Source organism: Staurois parvus, unplaced genomic scaffold, assembly GCF_062004578.1.
Source record: "Staurois parvus isolate SC_StPar_1 unplaced genomic scaffold, SC_StPar_1.0 ptg000244l, whole genome shotgun sequence".
Taxonomy (NCBI): domain Eukaryota; kingdom Metazoa; phylum Chordata; class Amphibia; order Anura; family Ranidae; genus Staurois; species Staurois parvus.
Genome location: NW_028318040.1, coordinates 1,316,556 through 1,341,700, shown reverse-complemented (window position 1 = coordinate 1,341,700; position 25,145 = coordinate 1,316,556). Strand labels below are relative to the sequence as shown.

General features: G+C 43.3%; 1 protein-coding gene across 1 annotated transcript in view; it reads right to left on the bottom strand.

The window, feature by feature from the left end:
• The window catches only part of TBCK (TBC1 domain containing kinase), a 367,627-nt gene extending 351,303 nt beyond the window's left edge, over nucleotides 1-16,324 (bottom strand). The window contains exons 1-2 of the mRNA XM_089680503.1: nucleotides 16,199-16,324; nucleotides 10,446-10,670 (exon numbers count right to left, since the gene is read on the bottom strand). Coding sequence (XP_089536629.1) covers nucleotides 10,446-10,638 — 193 coding nt within the window. The 5' untranslated portion in view covers nucleotides 10,639-10,670; nucleotides 16,199-16,324. The remainder of the gene's footprint in view (nucleotides 1-10,445; nucleotides 10,671-16,198) is intronic.
• Between the last annotated feature and the right edge of the window lie 8,821 nt (nucleotides 16,325-25,145).

Sequence of the window (25,145 nt, the reverse complement as noted above, 5' to 3'; positions counted from 1 at the left end):
GGTAGCCAATCAACTTCCAGGTTTTTTCTTTATCAAAGCCTAATTGAACAAGAAGTTAGAAGCTGATTGACTACCATGCAGAGTTGCACCAGATTTTGCACTCTCCAGTCTTCGTAAATCAACCCCACTGTAATGTAAAATATTAAAAAAAAACAATGTACCACCAATACCTGCATTAGGAAAAGCCAAGAAATCAAATTAATTATTACTATGAAGAAAACTCATAACTTCACAAAGGCAACTGCAGTTATTTAAACCTATGCTATATAAGTAGGTCTTCAATAATTAGACAACACAAAACTACAATACCATATTGCAGGTCTAAATTCTGCTTAAAAGCAACTTTTTTTAGTGTCTGAAATCCCTCTAAATACTCTGTAATATCACAATAATATCTAAAAGCCATGATCAACCTGAGAAACGTGCAATGGATATGATTTCACATATTAATAGTCTAGTTGCTATGTTACATGCTTTACACTCTCTTTTGGCACTTCTAGCTAGCATGTCAGAACGTAAGATTTAAATAAGAGCAAGGCAATTGTTGAGACCTGAAAACATTGTACATCTGCACTAAATAGTATTTATGACTGGGATAAGGGAACAATCCGCTGTCCCTATTATTATATTTAAACAGTTCATAACTTTAAGCTCTTGAAAGGCAGGAACACAGAACATACACTAAGAGTGCAAAGGCTGAATGCTGCAGACTGTGATAAAATTGTAGAGTAGGTGACATAATGGTAGGCTCGAAACAATGACTACAGAAATAGAAGATATTTTATTCATAGAAATGGTATATACACTCTACACCAGCCACTCTCAACCAGAGTTCTGTGAAACTTCAAGGTTGCTCCAGAGGTTGCCAAGAGTTCCTGAAGCTGTGGCTTATTGACCTCTCACCTGCTGATGCCTTCAAATTTCTGGGTCCAATGCCACTTGGCCAAAGCCTGCAGTATTAATCCAATGTGATCTCATTAGCAGTCTGGAAGAGTGCATCAATAACTACAAAATCACAATACAGTGAGCAGCATAAAGGCATTTTTCTCTACTTAAAGTAGACGTTCAGGCAAAACCTAACTAAGGCTAAACCTACTCCCACCCCCCTTCTAAGCCTATTCTGTTCAACCAGGGTGGATAAAAATCAATGATTTTTTTTAAAAAAAATCAAAAAAAATCAGATTTTTTTTATTTAAATCGGATTTTTTTGTATAAAATGCTTTTTGAGGAAAATATATTACCACCCAAAGGTTATTCCATCATGAAATAAAGATTAGTTTTTTAATTATGTAGAATAAGGCTGTATATGTTTAATTTTTTGGGAAAATAAATTCCATTAATCCATTCACAATGTCATGCTCTTCCAGAGGTTTTTGTAAGATTATTGGGCAGTTTCTCTGCCTACAAGATATCACAGATGCTTGGTTTACTTTTGCAGTTCTCCAAACTGAATTTGACTCAGCGGAGATCACATGCCTCTTCTTCACAGCAAAAATGTTATAACATGAACAGAGTTAAGAAAAAGACCTTAATCCTAACTTCTACAAACCTATGAATACAGAATCAACCCCTTCAGTGCTAAGTTTCAAGAAGTTCAGTGAATAGAAACAATATTTTTCTGATTGTTTGGAGTGGAATAGATCTGCACAAGAAGAAAGTGAAACTATGTGTGAGGAGGAAGGGGCTGACAGTCTAAGTTTCATAAAATATATATATTTTGTTTAGCCAAATTAGTTAACAAACATGGATGTTTAAGCAAATAACATATGCTGTAATGTTATTGTTTCAGTTGAATAAATCTATTTAAATTGTTATTATTAAGGTAATGATTATTTTTCTCCTTCCTAAGTACAACAGAAAAGTTGCCCAAATATGAATGATTAACCTATTAAACTGGGGATAAAAAAACTAATATGAAAAGTTGTTATTCTAAAAATCTTCATCTACTTGTATATTAAAGTTATACCAGCAAGAATTAGTCTATGTAGAAAACTAGGATTTAAATCAAGCCTTACTGACTAGTGATTTAAATCAAATTCACCGTGTCCAACCCTGTAAAGAAAAGATCTGTCTGTATACTTAACTCTTCTGAAGCCACTGCAGTCGGGCCCCATGATCAGCTATCGGCAGCGGCTTCAGTGTAGAGCAGCGGTTCTCAACCTGGGGGTCGAACGACCATTTCCCAGGGGTCGCCTAAGACCATCGGAAAACATATTTCCGATGGTCTTAGGAACCGAGACACCGCTGCTCTGTCTCGCGATCTGTGGGCGGGATGATATGCTGCCCCTGTAACCTGGCCACACCTCCGGGATCACTCAACAGCTCCGCCTCCTCGCCGCTGATTGGCCACCGGAACTGTAGCTCAGGAGAGGCACACAGGCGGCCAATCACCGGCGAGGAGGTGGAGCTTGGAGAGGAGGAGCCGAGCGGCAGAGCGCGCAGATCGAAGAAGATCGAGGGAGCTGCAGGACCGATTGAAGAGGAGAGAGGCCAGAGAAGGAAGACAGCTGACAGGTAAGTGCAAATTTTGCTTCTGCAGGCTGTAGATGGGAGAGGGAGAGAGCGAGCCCAGGCTGGAGCAGGGGTCAGCAAGGTAAGTATCATTGGTGTCAGTGGGAGGAATAGTGCCCCATCATTTGTGTCACTAATACCAACGATGGGGCACTATTCCTCCCCCCACTGACACCAACGATGGGGCACTATTCCTCCCCCCACTGACACCAATGATAGGCACTATTCCTCCCCCCACTGACACCAACGATGGGGCACTATTCCTCCCACTGGCACCAATGATAGGCACTATTCCTCCCCCCACTGACACCAACGATAGGGCACTATTCCTCCCCCCACTGACACCAACGATGGGGCACTATTCCTCCCCCCACTGACACCAACGATGGGGCACTATTCCTCCCCCCACTGACACCAATGATAGGCACTATTCCTCCCCCCACTGACACCAACGATAGGGCACTATTCCTCCCCCCACTGACACCAACGATGGGGCACTATTCCTCCCCCCACTGACACCAACGATGGGGCACTATTCCTCCCCCCACTGACACCAATGATAGGCACTATTCCTCCCACTGACACCAATGATGGGGCACTATTCCTCCCACTGATACCAATGATGAGGCACTATTCCTCCCACTGACACCAATGATGGGGCACTATTCCTCCCACTGACACCAATGATGGGGCACTATTCCTCCCACTGATACCAATGATGGGGCACTATTCCTCCCACTGACACCAATGATGGGGCACTATTCCTCCCACTGACACCAATGATGGGGCACTATTCCTCCCACTGACACCAATGATGGGACACTATTCCTCCCACTGACACCAATGATGGGACACTATTCCTCCCACTGACACCAATGATGGGGCACTATTCCTCCCACTGACACCAATGATGGGACACTATTCCTCCCACTGACACCAATGATGGAGCACTATTCCCCCCACTGACACCAATGATGGGGCACTATTCCTCCCACTGACACCAATGATGGGGCACTATTCCTCCCACTGATACCAATGATGGGGCACTATTCCTCCCACTGACACCAACGATGGGGCACTATTCCTCCCACTGATACCAACGATGGGACACTATTCCTCCCACTGACATCAGTGATGGGGCGCTAGTCCTCCCACTGATACCAATGATGGGGCACTATTCCTCCCACTGCAAAATTACAGTTCTGAAGTAGCAACGAAAATAATTTTATGGTTGGGGGTCACCACAACATGAGGAACTGTATTAAGGGGTCGCGGCGTTAGAAAGGTTGAGAACCACTGGTGTAGAGGAATGGCAGCAGACACCGGATGCCCCATAGTAAGCCAATGGGTGACATCATCTTCCAGGAATTTCCAACCATTGTTGGTGATCTCTCCTCTACACAGAAGCCAACGCTGGAGAGACCATGTGACCGACTGGAGAGGCTTAGTATAGTTCTTCTCTTTACAGGGTTAGATAGAATACATTTAGAATGGAGGTAGGAGTAGGTTTAGCCTTAGTTTACCTTTTCAGTTTTCCTGTGAAAAAAGGTGAACTTACCCCTAAAGTGGAATTCCATTCAAAACCTAACGAGCACCAAATATCCTTGTCATCTCTCCGGACCCCACTGCACATAGCTCCCGTGATGCTCTGTGCTGCCGGGGTAGCATCTGTACACCATTCACACTCCCGAAGCAAGTAATCCTCATATAATGCTCGCAATGGCAAGTGCTGAATGGTCAGCGTAGGCACATCTGAAGCTTCTTCTTTCGGTAAGATGTCCCAGAAGAAAGAAGCACTTCTCACTGGTCATCATGGTCGTTGGCTTTATTGCTTGTTCAATAAAATCCACCATCATACTGACAAATCAGTAACAAGGTGCTGTAGAAGGTAGACCAAAGTGTTAAGTGAGCTAAAGCTTATATCTGTGTACCATAGCTTCCTGGGGTATGACCCTGCCACGGAATACTAGATAACTGAAGATATGGCCAGGCACCTTTGGTTCACTGCATGTACAAACTACTAGCAGTTTAAATTCTTAAAGTTCAAAACAGGTACCCATTGAATTAGAGATTTGTTCTATTATCAAAAATGTGACAATGCTAAACCTGACTAGGCAGAAGAAACTATCTTAAGAAAAATACAGGGGCTCTTGTACTTTCTTGAGTCAAGTGAGTAAATAGTTTTTTTATTGCTTCAGCTACACAAGTTCCATTGCACTGACACTATTGTTAGCAATTAATGTACTTTAGACTTAATCAAACAGGTGGCATGCGCTCTAAAATGTAATTTACATGAACCAGAGGGAGGCTGTCAGGGCAAAGCTGGATCCGCTGGGTGGGTGAGCACTCACCACCCCAGGGTTTATAATCTACAGCAGGGGCGTCAAACTCATTCTCGTCTTAGGCCACATAAGCATTAAGTTGTACCTGTAAGACTAGATGCCAAGAGCATCCCACCCCCCATCTTACATCAGAAGTCAAGGGCCCCCCCACCACCAGAAGTCAAGAGTTCCCCACCCTCCCTTACATCACCGTGCACCCACTTACCTTGTGCCGCTGCTGGGGGTAGGGCTGAGAAGTAGAAAGTTCAGGGTTTGGAGGAGGTCAAAGGGGGGCTGGAATCAGCTGCCGGAGTCTAGTTAATGCTGTGACCAAGGAAGGCAGAGATGAGGGAGTGCTGCAGCTGCACTGAGAGGCACAGAATCTGTAGGAGTTCTGTCCTCCTCTCTGCTACCAACTGCTGAGACAGGGGTGGGGAGGTGCAGAGATGAGCCTCTCAACAGGTGCATATAGAAGAGCAGGATCTGCTGGAGGAGTCCTGTCCTCCTGTCTGCTGCAAACTGCCAAGAAAAGTGGAAGCAGAGATGACATGGATGCCACAGTTGCAGAAGAGGAGTGCGAGCCACATGAAATTGCCTGTTAGGCACATGTGCTCTACAGGAAAATGTCCTTGGGCATGGGTTCTTAATGTGATTCAGTATGAGAAGGAATTTTGTATGCATTATGCAGCATTTACAAGTACAAACTGTTATTAAATGAAGTGGTAAAAAACATAAACAACCTTTATTCAATACTTATCAACTAAAATGTAGTTCTTTTTTAGTTACTGTAGTTACCACATTTAGTGAAAGTACTGTTCAACTACCATACAGGAACACTGTGCAAGTAAAAAAAAAAAAAGCCTTTTTATGTGGACCATATATCTCAATCTGAGTGAAAGGCAGAACGCGCAGTCAAACCGAAAAGAAATCCATGTTGTTCCTTTCCCTCAGCTCAACTAATCCATGGTGAGGTTTCCGATTCATGGAGAGTATGGAAATGAACATAAAATAAAGTGGAACAATGGATGACTGAGCCTGCAATAAAGACAATTGTCAGTAAACATAACATGTTCTCAGCCTTGTAGAGGTGATGAAAGGCTGTGTATCTGGAAAAGCAATTAGAAAGTTTTTTCTGGTATAACAGATTCCCATTTCTTGGTTACAAGCATACATTACTCTCCAAGGTAATGAAGTGGAAACGTTTATGTGGCTTGAAAATATCCCTCACTACAACAAAAAACAAAAGGTCAACAAAATGTATACCTATACCAGACCAGCGACACTATGAGAAGGACACCATTTTTATATACGGAATTCCAAATGACGCTTTCAGCATTCAACCATCTACTGATGAAAAATACTGATGCTACCCAGGACACAGTCATTTATTTATTCCCATGGTCTGGTGCAGAGGTCTCCAAACTTTTCAGTATGAGGGCCATATTGTATTTTTCACAAATACTTGTGGGCTTGGAGCCATACTCCTGTGAAATCTGGGTCAAGCATGTGATTGGTTGTTAGGATGCAATATATAAACCCCTAAAATGATTGAATTTTATTGGAACAATTATATTTTAGGGGTTTATATATTTATTTATATATTTGTTATTTGATTTGAGTGTTTGGACACGGAGCACTGGTTTGTCCCTTTTTGTGTAGGATTTATCTCCCAATCCTGGGATCACAGGTGTGTTTTCACTACATATCAATACATTGTATTGTGGTTATTCAGTTGTGTTATTTATCCATTATTGGATCACTTTTAGCTGGTTGTTTTTTCCATTAACCGAATTAACCTGTCTAACAGTATGTGTTAAAAACGGGTTTAGTTAGCACACATTTGCAAATACATACGTAAGCCACAGAGCCACATCATGACACCCTGGTATTCTGTGGTCCTAACTCTACAAATTTTGAGAGCCCCCATAGTAGAGGCACATGTATTGAAAGGATAGATCAAGGGCAGGTGAACATGAGGGGGCCCAACCCTCTTAAAGGTACAGGAGCGCACTGGACACCCAGCATATAGCACAATGGCAGCCAGGGTGTCCAGTGCATCCCCTCACCTACAATTCAACAGTACAGCAAAATGGCACCCGCCCCAGTCTATAACTGGCATCGCCCGCTTCACGTAGTCCTTGCTTCAGAAGCCAGTTATAGACTGGGGCGGGTGCCATTTTGCTGTACTGTTGAATTGTAGGTGAGGGGATGCACTGGACACCCTGGCTGCCATTGTGCTATATGCTGGGTGTCCAGTGCGCTCCTGTACCTTTAAGAGGCTGGACCCCCTCATGTTCACCTGCCCTTGATCTATCCTTTCAATATATGTGCCTCTACTATGGGGGTTCTCAAAATTTGTAGAGTTAAGACCACAGAATACCAGGGTGCTGTGATGTGGCTCTGTGGCTTATGTATGTATTTGCAAATGTCTGCTAACTAAACCCCTGTTTTTAACACATACTGTTAGACAGGTTAATTCGGTTGTTGGCAAGCTGGCTGGCAAGTTGATTTTGAACCTCTTTTTTTCTTTTTTTCCTTTTTTTATTGTTAACTGAATCTTTCAGCTGTACCCACAGCCCAGGATCAAATAAATACAAGGACTATTCATAGTTTTGCTGTGCAGATATTAGAAGACTGGAATTATGATCCCTCCTGTACTTTCCCTAGCCACTATTGCCCCTGAAACATTTATGGTTGTATGATCCCGCATGCCTATTTCAGTGAGAGTTATGGAAAAATGCAGTTACTTAAAGCAGATGTAAACCCTATCACTGAAATCTCAAAAGATCTTTTGTTATCTGTTTCCTACTGGGGAGATTTCCCTTTCACTTCCTGTTGTATCTATTGGACAGGAAGTAAAGGAAACAATCTCTTAGAACAAGTGTACCTATTTGATCAATTCCACTCCATTAACTTTTTTGGTAACAACTCATTTACAGTCCTGCTGTCTTCCTAAAGGGGACACAGACAAGAAAAAAAAAATGACAGAGGTTCTATCCCTACTCCATTCCATCGAAAACGTTAAAAATGCTTTTGCTTTAAGTACACTTTAAATGTAATTTTAAATATCATTTTCAACCTGCGGTGTTCATTAAAATAATACCTGTAATTCTCCAGCACTTATTGTTATAAAATGACAAGGTTCTGTGCTTGTCTCCCAGCAGCCATCCTGCATCAGCTACCTGTCATATGTGAACCTAGTGGCAACTATAAGCACATGCATTTATTGTACATGCATTTTCTCCCACGTTCATTTTGAAGAAGCCCACTCCGAACAACGACATGCAACTTCTGTTGTAGCACATGTAAATGGCTGCAAGAGATCAGCAGCAATGAGATGGAAAATATATTATGAAAAAAAAGAAAACTTGGTAACTTCTAGCAATTAAATGCATTGCATAACCCTTCAAAGACTTTGTAAAAAGCCCATTTTCTCTGGATAGTTATATTTTTGTGTTTGACTTAATTCACTGTCCAAAGAATTAAAAAATGTAAAGCGGTTTTTATATTATACAATCATCATATTGCTGTTACTACTTGTTATACATTGAATTTAAACCCTTGAGTCCCTATTTATTCCTAAAGACAGTCTGTCTAAACATCAACATTAAATCCCTGAATCTTCATTCATTCCTATGTTGAGATTGTCTATTATGCCTCCCAATAGCGGGCAAGCTCTCCATAGCAATCAAAATGGGGGAGTGATATCTTCCACCTGGGTAAGCTCCACCACTGTCCAACACTAAAGCCAACTCTGGAGGCAGTGGTGAGGGAGCGCGTACCTGTGGTATACTGTATCTTATGGGTGGGTATAGAGCAACCAGGAAAGACCATCACTCTGCCCTAAATGGGCAGGTGGTAGTGTCTCTTTAAAGCGACACTAACGGAAAGCAGAACTTCAGGCAAATATATTCATAAGAAATTTAATTCATCCATGGTTTGAAAAAAAAAAATATCAGTGAAAATATTTTATATACCACCATTTTAACCTGTATCTGATATTAGCTTTCTGTAATCTCTTGCACAGCAATACTTAGACTTGGAGAGGGAGGGTGGTGCTCTCAGTTATGGATCTATCGTTCTGTACAAGGCTTATCAGCCTAACAATGAATGTGCTAACAGGAAAACAACAGACCCATTCAATCTTCATTGCCCCAGTTGACTGGGGGAGGCTAGGTGACTAAAGCTGGCCATATATAGGATGCATTTGGTCCAGGTTCTAATCAAATAGCTATATTTCACTTTGTGAGTGGCCTTGTTGGCACTCCCCCACCTGACATCTTTTGACTGAAAAATCAAGGGTGCCAGGTTGAACACTGTCAGCTGAACAGCACCAGACAGATGCAACTCAACTGTTGAGATATTTTGACAGACAGTACTGATAGCAGACACAATGTAAACAGCCACAAAGAGATTGGTCCATCTGTGTGTTTAGCATGGAAGGAGGAATCTGTTAGGGAGGAATGTGGAGGGTATGACAGCAGACAGAATGTATATGAGAGAAGTACAAAGGGTATGACAGCAGACAGTATGTACAAGAGAAGTAAAGAAGTTTTGACAGCGGGCATCATGTACATGAGAGAAATACAAAGGGTATCACAGAGGGCAGTATGTACATGAAAGTACAGAGGTATGACAGCGGGTAGTATGTACATGAGAAAAAATACAGAGGGTATGACAGAGAGCAGTATGTACATGAGAGAAATACAAAGGGTATCACAGAGGGCAGTATGTACATGAAAGTACAGAGGTATGACAGCGGGTAGTATGGACATGAGAGAAATACAGAGGGTATGACAGAGAGCAATATGTACATGAGAGAAGTACAGAGGGTATGACAGCGGGAAGTATGTATCCAAAATAAGTACAGCAGGTATGTAATCGGGCAGTATGTACATGAGAAGTACAGAGGGTATGACAATGGGCAGTATGTACATGAAACAAGTACAGCAGGTATGTAATCGGGCAGTATGTACATGAGAAGTACAGAGGGTATGACAATGGGCAGTATGTACATGAAACAAGTACAGCAGGTATGTAATCGGGCAGTATGTACATGAGAAGTACAGAGGGTATGACAATGGGCAGTATGTACATGAAACAAGTACAGCAGGTATGTAATCGGGCAGTATGTACATGAGAAGTACAGAGGGTATGACAATGGGCAGTATGTACATGAAACAAGTACAGCAGGTATGTAATCGGGCAGTATGTACATGAGAAGTACAGAGGGTATGACAATGGGCAGTATGTACATGAAACAAGTACAGATTATATGTCAGAGGGCAGTATGTACATGAAAGACGTACAGATGACATGTCAGTGGGCAGTATGTACATGAGAAAAATAAAGAGGGTATGACAGCGGACAGTATGTACATGAAAGAAGTACAGGGGGTATGACAGTGGGATGTACATAGGAGAAGTACAGAAGGTATGACAGCGGTCAGTATATACACATGTGAGAAGTACAGTGGTTTTAACAGCGGGCAGTATGTACATGAGACAATGACAGAGGTACAGAGGGAATGACAACCAGCAGTGGGTACATGAGAGAAGTACAGAGGATATGACAGCAGGCAGTATTAAAGAGGAGGAAATGTCTACATCTTACCATGTTTACCACGGGAAATATCCACATATTGACACAGCCTAGGATGGATAATGGTCTTGAGGATCTGAAAGCGCCCAAGGATTTTAATGGAGTTTGGAGTGAGTGGCAGGCCATTGCTTCCACAAACATCATGAGGCAGCGCGGACGCAAAAAAGGTGAAGGCTCCTAATTTGGCATCTTTCAGTGGAGGCATTGTAGAAGGTCAATTAGAATGTAAAAAGAAAGCTAAAGGAAAACAATATGTATTAGTATTAATGTGAAACAAAACAAGCATTAGTATCATTTACAGTTTTCAAAGTTTTACTCCATCAAAAAACTATATTTCATCAGTTGACTGGTGCTTGCATCTAAGTTCTCTAATTGTTACAGCCAATAGAAGATAATGTCACTCTTTATCTTGTATTTTCATATATTTCACATTATGAAGAAAGCAGCAAGGGAGACACTCAAAGACAGAGTGAAGCAGGGCAATGAACTCCAGTGGTATACAGTATCTCCATAGGTTATAAGATATCTGTGGATGATTCACTTTAATTTTAAATGGAGACCTTAACCACTTCAATACCAGGCACTTTTACACCTTTCCTGCCCAGGCCAATTTTCAGCTTTCAGTGTTGTTGCACTTTGAATAACAATTGCGCGGTCATGCAACAGTGTACCCATAAAAAAAATTCTATTTTTCACACAAAAATAGCCTTCTTTTGGTGGTAATTAATCAGCACTGAGTTTTTTACTTTTTGCTAAATAAACAAGAAAAAAAATGAAACTGTTGAAAAAAAAAAGCATTTTTCTCAGTTTCTGTCATACATTTTGCAAATAAATACCCTTTTTTCGTAAATTTAGGTCAAAATGTATTCTGCTACATTTCTTTTGGGATAATACCCCAAATTAATGTATATTATTTAGTCCAAAGGAAAGTTATAGAGTCCACAAACCATGACAATCAATCATCCTGATGTACAAATCCTGATGTAATTGAAATTTTTTTTTCTTTAACATATTGTCACCAGTCCAGTACAGCGTTATCATATACCTGGTGTAGCGGTGATCAGGGACACTGGTGAGAGTATGTAAAAAAAAATAATAATAATTTAACTTTTATTTTTTTTTCTAAATTTTTTTCTTTTTTTATTAATTTTTTTTCTTCTTTTTACTGTTTTTCTTTTAACACACTGTGATCAGAGCAATACAGCGTTACTAGTGGTGTACCGAAATGAAAATTCAGGTGCCAAAACCAATATCAAAACTCAAAATGCAAGTGGCCAAAAACCGAACCAAAACTGAAATGTCTGCATATGTGGGGGTGGGGAGGCTCCAATTTTTTTTTCTACTGTAATGTATATTTTTATTTATATAAAAACAGCATTGTTTTTAAAAGCAATTGCTGGCTTTTTTCTTCTTCACTATAGTTCAGAAAAGGAGCTGTCATTCTTGGAGGACTAAAGAAAAACAAAGTGGTGGGGTCACCAGGTGACATTACTCAGTGACCCCACCCCTTTCATTCCTTTAGCTGTGGGGAAAGTGACAGCTCATTCTCTGAGCTACAGTGAAGAAAAAAAAAGCAGGCAATTACATTTAAAAACTGGCACTGACATATAGGCAGCCAGTCACTCTATACACTGCTCCTCTCCTACCTTTCTTCGTCTCCCCCCACACACACAGTTCAGTACAGTCCCCTGTATCGGCAACATGCTGACAGGGCTATTTTTGGCCTAGATGTTTCAGCGGACAAAATTTTGGTGCATCCCTAAATGTTACCATAGTAACATTGTACTACTCTGGGCATTATGATTGCTAATATCAATGTATTTCATTGATATTAGCAACCAGTGTTACTGAATGAAACGGATTCATTCAGTCTTTTGATGTGATTGTGATTGGGCAAAACTCATCACATGATACAGATAGGCTGTGATTGGCCAATCACAGCTAACAACACAGTTGTATACAATGGATGGCATGAAAGGAAGCCATCCATTGTATAAAAATTGTCATATGATCTGCTGTGATTGGTCACATGACACTGGCAGAAGGCCGGTGTAGTAATCGGTCATTGGCTGTGTCCCGCTGACACAGCCAGTGACAGATCGCTCCCGTGTGAGCGGCACCTTCTGACAGGATGTCATATGACGTCCACTCAGAAGCAGAAGTGTCCCACCTAGCCTACAGCAGATTGATGGCTGGGCTCCTGCTTCTGAGTGGACGTCATATGACATCCTGTCAGAAGAGGCCGTTCACACGGGTGCGGGGCCATGTAGCAGTGCAATCTGTCACCAGCTGTGTCAGTTGGACGTCCACTCAGAAACAGAAGCGTCCCGCCTGGCAGTCAATCTTCTATAGGCCGGGCGAGAAGGTGTTAAACATAGTTATATTTTTGCGCAGCAACAAATTGTATTTCCACAGGAACACATATTTTTCCCAAGTAAGAATAGTATCACTATTAGTATTGAACTTGGGGAACTGCTGCTACTTGCATCCTTAAACTATTGTTCAGGACCCAGATTGGGTCGTGAATGTGTTTGTGATGGATCACCACGACTGTATAATAAAGACAGCCTTGTCTGAGAGATTCACCCTCTCTATTTGTTTTGTTATCATCACTGAGAGTAAAAGTAAATAACAAATTTTGGGCTGTCCTTGGAATAGAAACAGTGAGAGAATCTTCCACTGGGGACACCAGTTCTGGTGACAACCAAGGGTTTCTCTTACTTTGGAAGGATTGGCTCTCACTTCCTGATGCGGCTATGGGACAGGAAGGGATGATAAATCTCCCCAATGGAATACAGACGGCAAAAAACTGGCAGGGGTTATAACCCTCACTTACTCTATCTGAAATGAAAGAAAAATGTTGCCATTAGTCCCACTATTAAGTGATTTTAAAGTTTTTGATTTAATATTTTTTTAATAACAAGCATGTTATACTTACCTGTTCTGTGCAAAGGTTTTGCACAGAGCAGCCCCGATCCTCTTTTTTGGGTCCCAGCTGGCACTCCTGGCTTCTCCTCCTGGACCAATGCCCCCAACAGCAAGCTGCTTGATATGTGGACACTGATGCATGCTCGCTCCTGAGCCCCGTTCTATGCACACATAAGACACATAGTACAGTGGTTCAGCCCTGTACCCTGCTCTCTCCTCACTGGCTGTGATTGAAGGCAGGGGGAGCCAGTGGCCCCCACTGCTGTATCGGAGTCACTGAGGAGCAGGAGAGCCGAGACAGCCTTGGCTCATGTCAAGCTTTATTGCTGTCTGTGCCCTCCGTTAGGGAGATTCACCCTCTTTATTTATCCTGTTTATCATTATCATTGAAAGTAAAAAAAAAAAAAAACCCAAATTTTGGGTTGTCTCCAGAAAAGTAATAGAGGGGAAATCTCCCAATGGGGACACTAGTTCTGGTGTCCTGGGAGTCCCCATGCAATTCCCTTAATTTTCAGGGATTTTCTCTCACTTACTGTTTGGCTATGGGACAGATAGTGAAAAAAAATCTGACAGGGTTTATAAACCTCCCTTGCTCTGTCCAAAATTAAAAAAAAAAAAAAAAAGTTTTGCCTATAGTTCTACTTTAACTTTTAATGATTTTTTACATTGCGCTGTTTATCTCCTACTCCCTTCCCTGCCTGTTCCAGCACTGCACCTGGGGACTAGCAGGGAAGGGCGAAACCTTGCAGTGTTAAGAGCACGGATTGGGTGATTGGCAGGAAAGAGGAGTGTCACACTCTTTTAACGCTCAGAAGAAGTGCATCTGCTGAGTGAGTAAATAAGGCGCTGGCCCCAATGAAAAGAAAAAAAAAACAAAAATCTTTATTGCTTCAGGTTATCCTTGCACACAGAAACACTTGAGTGCTCAATATTTGCACCTTTGGAGCAGCCAAATCAAGCTCCTTTGTCTGCTCCTTTAAGCCCCTTTCACACCTGGGCATTTCGGGGATTGCAATGGAATCAATGCGATTCTGCCCGCAATCTCAAAACGCACTGCATTCGCAAAACAGAGGTTCAAGTGTCGTTATTGTCAATGGCACCTAAAATGCGGTGCGGTTTTGCTGCAATTGTTGTCCCTTTTACTGTGTGGAAATCATGTAAATTGCATTGCATGAAGCTTGTTGCTTCTTTTGGGTGACAAGCTTCACGCGATGCAATTTGGCGCCATTTTCGTGCAATTTACTACGTGGCAATTCACACCATGTGAAGCTTGTTGCCCAAAAAGGAGCAGGAGCATCTTTTGAGCGACAAGCTTCATACAATGCGATTTGCCACATGACAAAACTGCACATTTTAGGTGCCTTTAAATATAATGAACCTGCGTTTTGTGACTGCGGGTAGAATTGCAGCAATTCTGCCACTACCCCCAAATACCCAGGTGTGAAGCCACTGTGGTTCACACATATGCAATTCTGGACGAGTTTTCAAACACACAGATTCGCAGGACAGATAGCATGTGTTCCTACTGAGGTGGTTCACACAGATACAAGCAGCTCGCATTGGGTTTTGAGTGCCATTATGGAAAGGGTCCTGTTTGAGTGTGTAGCAGTGCATTCCAAACTCGCAAGCAGGGTTGCCACATCATCCCCTTAAAACCAACACATATTAATCACACGGGTTCTGGGGCTAATTTAATGCAGATAAGACACTAAGTGAGTTTAATTCCAACCTTATTAATATGTGTTCCATTTGAAAGGGTAGCAACCCTTCTCGCAAGTGATAGAGTAGAGTGGTATGCGTAGATTAGTGATTACATAGGATTGCTACAGACAGGGATTTTTTGCATTGAAGTCTATGGGAGGCGTTTTTGCATTAAAGCCTATGGGAGGCGTTTTTGCATTGATGCCTATGGGAGGCGTTTTTGCATTGATGCCTATGGGAGGCGTTTTTGCATTGATGCCTATGGGAGGCGTTTTTGCATTGATGTCTATGGGAGGCGTTTTTGCATTGATGTCTATGGGAGGCGTTTTTGCATTGATGTCTATGGGAGGCGTTTTTGCATTGATGTCTATGGGAGGCGTTTTTGCATTGAAGTCTATGGGAGGCGTTTTTGCATTGAAGTCTATGGGAGGCGTTTTTGCATTGAAGTCTATGGGAGGCGTTTTTGCATTGATGTCTATGGGAGGCGTTTTTGCATTGATGTCTATGGGAGGCGTTTTTGCATTGAAGTCTATGGGAGGAGTTTTTGCATTGATGTCTATGGGAGGCGTTTTTGCATTGATGTCTATGGGAGGCGTTTTTGCATTGATGTCTATGGGAGGCGTTTTTGCATTGATGTCTATGGGAGGCGTTTTTGCATTGCTAACAACCTGTCATTGCAGTGTATGGGCTCAGTGCAGCTCTCCGCACACAGCTGTCAATCCCTGTGGCAGGAAACTGCAGATTCTTCTAGCTAGGAATCACAGTGTGTATGAACGTCTGTGTGAATGGAGTCTAATATGCCTCTACGGTGAACTACCTCTGCTCATGGAAACAGCTACAAACCCATTGGGAATTGTTGGTCAGATCCCAGTGTACACTGCCTTCTGCACACTACAAAAAATTAACCTCCAAGTAATGTTATGCACTTTACTACCTTGCTGAAAATGACTATTTTTCCCTAATGAAGTAAAAAAACAGTGCTGTGTACCAAGGGGTTCAATGCTGTCATGTCTTCGTATGACAGAATAGGTCCATGTGTGCATGGAAGCACTTCCAGCCTTTCCCTCTGTGACAGAACCCCTGAGCCCTATGTGCAGCAGCTATAGCCCTGACCTACACCCAGCATACAGCCTCACCCCGGCCTCCTCCTGATGCTGGCTTCTCTGTGTCTTCTCACAGGCTCGCCATCACTCCCTGGACCATACACACTTCTCCATTGACAGGACTGTCACATGACTGTGGCGTCACTGCCCGGCGACAGCTCGGAAGTGAAGGCAGGAACACGTGGGAGCGGAGCTGAATGAAAGATGCTGGAAGGGTGTGTACGCGCAGCTGTGCGCGTCCCCGCTGCTAACCTGTAACACTATCCATGTGCCTGTCAGCCCCAGCCAATCCTGAGAGAGATAACGGTGCTGCTATGGCTCCAGAGCAACAGGCTCATGGACTAACCCAAAGCAGGTACCCGGAAGAAGGTAGTGATCTGTATACTTCATCCTGAGCAGTCATTGAATGTTCTGAAGCCAGAGGGTCAGCCTGACAAGCCAGGCAACTGATATTTTCAGAAGTCATGGCAGCTTCAATAGTTTTCTCACGACAGGTTTTCTTTTCTTCTCTCTGCTGTGCTTTAGAGGTCTTATCCATAACATAGGACCCCACAAACAACCACCTTCATTCCGCTCATAACAATAATAAAGAACACCAAAAAGCCAAAATGTGCAAAAATACAGCTGCAGCCCTTTATTTGGTTTTGAAACAGAATATGATAGCTATTGGGTATCACTAAGGCCCCATTCACGCTATGGTGTTTTAAATCGCGGACAGAATCACCACGATCCTGCCTGCAATTTCAAACTGCTTTGCTAAAATAACAAATCGCACCACAGCATGTTCAGGTGCCATTCATTGTAATAGCACCTAAACACACGGTGCAGTTCTGCCACAATAAATGGCAATGCAATCACGTCAAACCACAAAATCTGTTGCACAAAAAAACCTCAAGCTGCAGTCTGCCATCATTTATTGCACGCCACGTTTTTAGGTGCCGTTAAAATGAACGTTTCCTGAACACACTGTTGTGCAATTAGTTATTTTAGCAAATTGTGGGCAGAATCACAACGATTTTGTCCATGATTCAAAGTGCCATAGCATAAAGTGGATCTAAATAGCAGAACCAAGTGATTTTCATCCTGACTACTAGCCAGCCCCCCCTCCCCCAAATTGATTGATTGTTAGGACTGATGGTGTTCTAACAGCTTCATCACGTTATCCTAAACAATGCAAACAATAAACAGTACAGCTAACAGTGATCTAATAAACAGTAAGCTAATCAACAGCTAGCAACTAACATGTAACAGTGATCTATTTAACAGTAAGCTAAACAACAGACAAGCCAAGAAGCCCACCCCAGACCCCGGCACTTCCAACCCTGAATACACCAAGTCCATTACACATGCTGTCTTTCAGGTGTTTGCTTTCACTTGAATAGTCTGTCCATCATAAAACCAGGGGTTAAAATTTTGAGTCCAGACCTACTAGCCGGTCACAAAACTTACTCTCCACCAGTAGCCCCACCCAACCTTGCCCAGGTCTACCCCCAACCCTGCCCCCCAACCACCACCCCTTAAAGCTTTTGAAATTACATTTTACTTTACAATAAAGAGTCCAAAATATAAAACTGTACACAGTAATGTATATCCCAGCTCCCCTGTACTCCATTATAGTGATATGACATGTATACAGTAATGTATATCCCAGCTCCCCTGTACTCCATTATAGTGATATGACATGTACACAGTAATGTATATCCCAGCTCCCCTGTACTTCGTTATAGTGATATGACATGTATACAGTAATGTATATCCCATCTCCCCTGTACTCTATTATAGTGATGTGACATGTACACAGTAATGTATATCCCAGCTCCCCTGTACTCCGTTATAGTGATATGACATGTACACAGTAATGTATATCCCAGCTCCCCTGTACTCTATTATAGTGATATGACATGTATACAGTAATGTATATCCCAGCTCCCCTGTACTCCATTATAGTGATATGACATGTGTACAGTAATGTATATCCCAGCTCCCCTGTACTCCGTTATAGTGATATGACATGTACACAGTAATGTATATCCCAGCTCCCCTGTACTCCATTATAGTGATAGGACATGTATACAGTAATGTATATCCCAGCTCCCCTGTACTCCGTTATAGTGATAGGACATGTACACAGTAATGTATATCCCAGCTCCCCTGTACTCCGTTATAGTGATATGACATGTACACAGTAATGTATATCCCATCTCCCCTGTACTCCATTATAGTGATATGACGTACACAGTAATGTATATCCCAGCTCCCCTGTACTCCATTATAGTGATATGACATGTGTACAGTAATGTATATCCCAGCTCCCCTGTACTCCATTATAGTGATATGACATGTATACAGTAATGTATATCCCAGCTCCCCTGTACTCCGTTATAGTGATGTGACATGTACACAGTAATGTATATCCCAGCTCCCCTGTACTCCATTATAGTGATATGACATGTACACAGTAATGTATATCCCAGCTCCCCTGTACTCCGTTATAGTGATGTGACATGTACACAGTAATGTATATCCCATCTCCCCTGTACTCCATTATAGTGATATGACATGTACACAGTATGTATATCCCAGCTCCCCTGTACTCCGTTATAGTGATATGACATGTATATAGTAATGTATATCCCAGCTCCCCTGTACTCCATTATAGTGATATGACATGTATACAGTAATGTATATCCCAGCTCCCCTGTACTCCATTATAGTGATGTGACATGTATACAGTAATGTATATCCCAGCTCCCCTGTACTCCGTTATAGTGATGTGACATGTACACAGTAATGTATAGCCCAGCTCCCCTGTACTCCGTTATAGTGATGTGACATGTACACAGTAATGTATATCCCAGCTCCCCTGTACTCCGTTATAGTGATATGACATGTACACAGTAATGTATATCCCATCTCCCCTGTACTCCATTATAGTGATATGACATGTACACAGTAATGTATATCCCAGCTCCCCTGTACTCCGTTATAGTGATGTGACATGTACACAGTATTATTATTATTATTATACAGTATTTATAAAGCGCCAATAGTTCACTCAGCGCTGTACATTACAAAGGGGGACAGAACATGTGACAGAACAATACCAATACAATGCAAAACATGAGGGGATCGAGGGCCCTGCTCTTTCGAGCTTACAATCTAGAAGGGGTGGGATAGTGGTACAGGAGGAGATAGCTGTGGGGGATGGAGTGGTAGGAAGAGTGGAGGAGGTCAGCAAGTTAGCAAGGGGTGAGGTAGGCTTCCCTGAAGAGATGGGTTTTCAGGGTGCGCCTAAAGGAGAGGAGAGTAGGTGATAATCTGATGGGTTGGGGCAGGGAGTTCCAGAGGATGGGTGACACCCTGGAGAAGTCCTGGAGGCGGGCATGGGAGGAGGAGACCAGGGAACTAGAGAGAAGGAGGTCTTGTGAGGAGCGGAGTGTGCGTGCTGGGCGGTACTTGGATATTAGGTCAGTGATGTAGTTCGGGGCAGTATGGTGGACAGCTTTGTACGTCAGTGTTAGGATTTTAAATTTGATCCGTTGCGCAATCGGAAGCCAGTGGAGGGATTGGCAGAGGGGGGTGGCGGAAATGGAGCGGTTGGAAAGGTGAATGAGTCTGGCAGCCGTATTCAGGATCAACTGAAGCGGGGATAGCCAGCGGCGAGGCAGGCCAGTGAGGAGGGAGTTGCAGTAGTCGAGTCGTGATATGATGAGGGAGTGGATGAGCTGTTTAGTGGTTTCTGGGGTTAGGAACGTGCGGATTTTGGCGATGTTGCGGAGGTGGAGTCTGCACGAGTTTGTTAAAGATTGGACTTGGGGCTGGAAGGATAGGTTGGAGTCCAGAATGACACCAAGTACTCTGGCCTGCAGAGCGGGTTTGATATTGACGTTGTTGGATGTGATGTAGAAGTCAATGGGGGGTGGGGTTCGGGCTGGGGGGAAGACAAGGAGCTCGGTTTTGGAGAGATTCAGTTTAAGGAAGTGGAGCGACATCCAATCTGATATGTCGCTCAGTAGGTGTGTGATTTGGGCAGAGACCGAAGGGGTGAGGTGGGGGGTTGAGAGATAGATTTGTGTGTCGTCGGCATAGAGGTGGTAGTTGAAGCCGTGAGAGTGTATGAGTTGGCCAAGGGAGGAGGTGTAGATGGAGAAGAGAAGGGGCCCAAGGACAGAGCCTTGAGGGACCCCAACAGAGAGGGGGAGTGAGGGGGAGGTGGTAGCATTATAGGTAACGCTGAAAGAGCGTTGTGACAGGTAGGATGAGAGCCAGGAGAGAGCAGAATCTCTGAGGCCGAGGGAGTGTAGTATTTTGAGGAGGAGGGGGTGGTCAACTGTGTCGAAGGCCGCAGAGAGGTCAAGGAGTAGGAGCACTGAATAGTGGCCATTAGCTTTGGCGGTTAGAAGGTCGTTGGAGAGTTTGAGTAAGGCGGTTTCGGTGGAGTGTAGGGGGCGGAAGCCAGACTGTAGGGGATCGAGGAGGTTGTTGTCGTTGAGGTGAGAGCATAGGCGGGTGTAGACGAGACGCTCGAGGAGTTTAGATGTAAGTGGGAGCAGGGAGATGGGTCTGAGGTTGTTCGGGTCATTGGGGTCCAGGGAGGGCTTTTTAAGTATGGGGGTGATGTGTGCATGCTTCAGTGGGGAGGGGAAAGTGCCGGAGGAGAGGGAGAGATTAAAGATGTGGGTGAGGGAGCGTAGGATGGAGGGGGAGGGAGGTCGTAGGAATTGTGAGGGGATAGGGTCGAGGGGGCAGGTGGTGAGGCGGGCATCAGAGAGGATCTTGGAGACTTCCTCAATGGTAGTAAGGTCAAAGGTGTGGAGTGTTGGGGGAGCTTCAGTATGAGGAATGTAGGGTGGGGTGGGAGAGGAGGTCAGAGCAGTGGTGGGGCCGTGGGAGAGGGGTGATGAGGGGGTAGCCGAGTGAGGGGGAATGGGGTCGGAGGGAGTTTGAGCAGTGACGAAGTCCCTGCGGGTAATGTCCAGGGGGGGGGGGGATGAGGGGGTAGCTGTGTGAGAGGGGACGGGTTGAGAGGGCGTGTGAGTTGCGGCAATGTCCTTGCGAATTGTGTCAATCTTGATTTTGAAGTGATTGGCAATCTCAAGGGCGGTGAGTGAGGTGCTGGGTGGAGGTGGGGGTGGAGAGAGTAGAGAGTTGAAGGTGGAGAAGAGTCGGCGAGGATTGGAGGAGAGGGCCTTGATGAGGGTCAGGAAGTAGGCTTGTTTGGCTGCGTGGAGGGAGGAGGTGTAGGTGCGGAAGGCAGATTTGTAGCAGGTGAAAGCTTGTTGGGATTTTGTTTTGCGCCATAGTCGCTCCAGGGCACGACTGCGTCGTTTGAGGGTTTTGGTGTGATCAGTCTGCAGTAATGTATATCCCAGCTCCCCTGTACTCCATTATAGTGATATGACATGTACACAGTAATGTATATCCCAGCTCCCCTGTACTCCATTATAGTGATATGACATGTACACAGTAATGTATATCCCAGCTCCCCTGTACTCCGCTATAGTGATACGACATGTACATAGTAATGTATATCCCAGCTCCCCTGTACTCTGTTATAGTGATATGACATGTACACAGTAATGTATATCCCAGCTCCCCTATACTCCATTATAGTGATAGGACATGTTGTATACAGTACTGTCAACCCCCCCCCCCCGAGTCCCCCGTGGCGGTGGAGAGGGTGTCTCCTCTCAGCAGAGGTGCCGCAGAAGCCGGAAACCAGAAGTTGTAAACCGGAACTCGGCTTCACAATGAGGCTTGGAGCGCAGGGGCAGTTGCTCCATGCTTCATCTGTGCTCGCTGCTCGACGCTCACCACAGAGAAATTTCTCCTCGCATTTGGCGAGCGGCTTTTTCAAGCCCTGATAAGACAAAATTCAAACAATATTCCAGCAGTCTGAAAAAGTGGCATTCATCTTTCTTCATAGATTTATTGAGGGAGACTGTTGCTAAATATTTCTGTCCCCAGTGGAGGAGCTTCTCCAACCCAGTCTGCAGGAGGGCCCCATATTTCCTCTGACCATTAACCTGTATAAGATTAATATTACACCTTTCCATCCACTCCAGAAGGGAAGCTGTATTGTCTTTACTCAGAGAATTAATCCAAACCACACTCTCAGCATTCATCACGTTGTTAGCCAACATCACAGACTGATTTGCTCTCTCCATGTGATCAGAGGCTGAATGTGAGCTCTTTTCCATGCTCTGACCAGGAGAAGCATACAAAATCCCCAGTCTCCTCCATGGGCCATAATCAGTGGGTAGCAGGCTAGCCCCTAGTCCCCTCCAAAAGCCCCTGTCCTAGTTGGGTCTGTCACGGAGACACTCTGACGTGGACATCTAATGTGAAGGAGCACGCTAAAGGGGACACCTTATATAAGGGGGGACACCGGAAATGGACCATAAAGATTAATAAAATGATACAAAAATGATATGTTTTTTAATTTTTTTGATAGACATAAAATGACTATTGTAATATGGAGGGCCTAAGATCACCAGCAAGCCACTTGTAAAAGTAAATTGCCCTTGCTAGTCTCTCAAAACAGGCAAACAAAGCTTTCTTTACCAGAAGTCAAACAATTCATGGGGGTCAATTCACTAAAGTATTTTACATGCGATATGAAGGCCACATGACCCATTTTTCAGAAATATCACATGCGATAATTAAAGAGTCAGTTCATCAAAGTAAAATATGGAATGTGAGGTAATTACCACAAAAAAGGAGAGATAAATTGTTAAAGCGATACTAAAGGTTCATATTTTTTTTGCTGTAAAATAACAAGCATGTCTATACTTACCTGCTGTGTACAGTAGTTTTGCACAGAGCAGCCCGGATCCTCCTCCTCTTTTTTTTTTTTTTTTTTTTTTTAAAAGAAGCTTTATTGGGTTTTATTGTACACACAAAATAACCAACGATGAGGTTTGTCAGTATTCATAGCGTGGCAACATGCCAAATCAGATGAATAAATTCCAGGATAACATTTTACTCATAAACATATTACAGAAGCCCCGAAAGAATCCGAGAGGGAATGGAGAAGTTTGGAAAGAAGAGTATCTATGGGAAAATATAGCACATGTAATATGTCAGGGTACAAGGGCTTGAAGTTAAAGTATGCAGGATTTCGAAAAATCACATATATATATATAAACATACGTAAAGCAAAAGAATAAGCGACGTGAGCAATGTTAACCATTTGTCATATCGACCGATAGGGAGGTCATCGTGCATGAGAGTAAAAAGTGAAAAAAGAAAGTAAAAAATATAGGATAGAGATATAGCAGTAGGAACATAAGACCAGGGAGTTGGAAAAGCCAGCATATAAAGAATATGCCAAAAGGGAAAGAAAAAAAAAAAAGGAGAACTGGAGTACAAGAAATTATGTACCAAAAGTCTGAGGCCAGAGGACCATGAAAACAAGCAGGATAAAGAGATTAGGATAAAAAAGTAATAGACTGATAAAGTAATAAGATAGTAAAGTATAATGAGATAGTAAAGTATAGTGAGAAGCAGCGCATCAGTATGTATATAGATGTGCTAGTAGGGGACCACTTCATATAGGTCAGCCAGGAAAATGAGAGAGAGATTAATAAGCCAGATTGGCGAAGTGGGAGTGGAGCAAACCGAGAGCAAAAGAGATTTCTGAGAGGTACACAGCATTTATAATGTTGCAATCATTTGACCCCTTGAGCAATAGAAACACCATGCATCAGGAATACCCTGGAAACTAGCTTAAATCTAGTTTAGAGAACCATGAGAGGGGTGCTGGGGCTCTGGACTTGGGAGAACTTTTGAAACATATTGACCCCACTTGCGGTTGAACTTTTCCACTCCTGTTGTAGAAGGAGCTATATGCAGACCAAGCCGATCCAATCGAATTAGAAAGTTGAGTTCCAATTTGACGTCTGAGATGGTAGGTGGACAGTTGGAGACCCATTTTTTCAAAATAGACCTTCTCACCGCCATCAAGCAAATGGATAGCCATGGTTTGGTTGCTCTGAACAAAGCAAGATGGCAGTGTGAGGCAGCAGACACTGATATTTCCAGATTGCCAAAGAGAAGAAGCAGCGGGTCCCTAGGTAACTGGAGAGTAGTGACGAAAAGCACAAAGTTCAAAAGTTGGTTCCAGAAGACACAGACCCGTGGACAATTCCAGAATCTGTGATGAAGTGACGGTTTATATGAACCACAGAGCGGGCATGTAGAGATCAATGAGTCTGTTCGGGAGTACAGGCAAGGCATATAGGCATGGTGCATAATTTTGAATTGCTGCTCCCTCCAAAATGCGTTCGTATTGAACGCACAGGTAGTATTAAAACCTGTGAGCAATTGCTCCGCGTTGAAGGCATTGTCAAAGTCTCGTATCCACGTTTTGATGGAAGTATAAGAATCCAGCGGTTTTGCATAGTGCATAGATAGTTGACCATATATATTGGATATGTTGTATTTTTGATTCCTTACAAGGACTTCTATCATAGTAGAACAAAAGCGAGAAGACTTGTTTTGTACTATGGAATTCACATAATTCCTAACTTGCAAAATATACAAAAAATGATGGGAAGGTAAGTCAAACGCGTTGAGAATTTGTTGGAACGGAAGGGGGGATCCTGTTGCTGAGTCATACAACTGACTTACAAATCTAAGACCCTGGTCATACCACTTTTCATAAGCTGCATACTGTTGAGAGACAGAAAAGTAAGGATTGTGATGAATAGGAAGATATCAAGACAGCCAGGGAGAAACTCCTAGTCTACGTCTGACCTCCCTCCATGTGAAGAGGGTGTCCCGTATGAGTGGATTGTGCTTAAGATGCGGAGGAAGTGAGGCAGAATTAGAATGTAGTAGGGCCGACAGATCATATGGGCTCACCATGGCAGATTCGAGTCGGTAATTAGAAAACACGGACGAACGGGAGATCCAATCTACACACACCTGTAAAATACAAGATAGATTGTAAAGCCTAATGTTGGGAAGGCCCAGACCA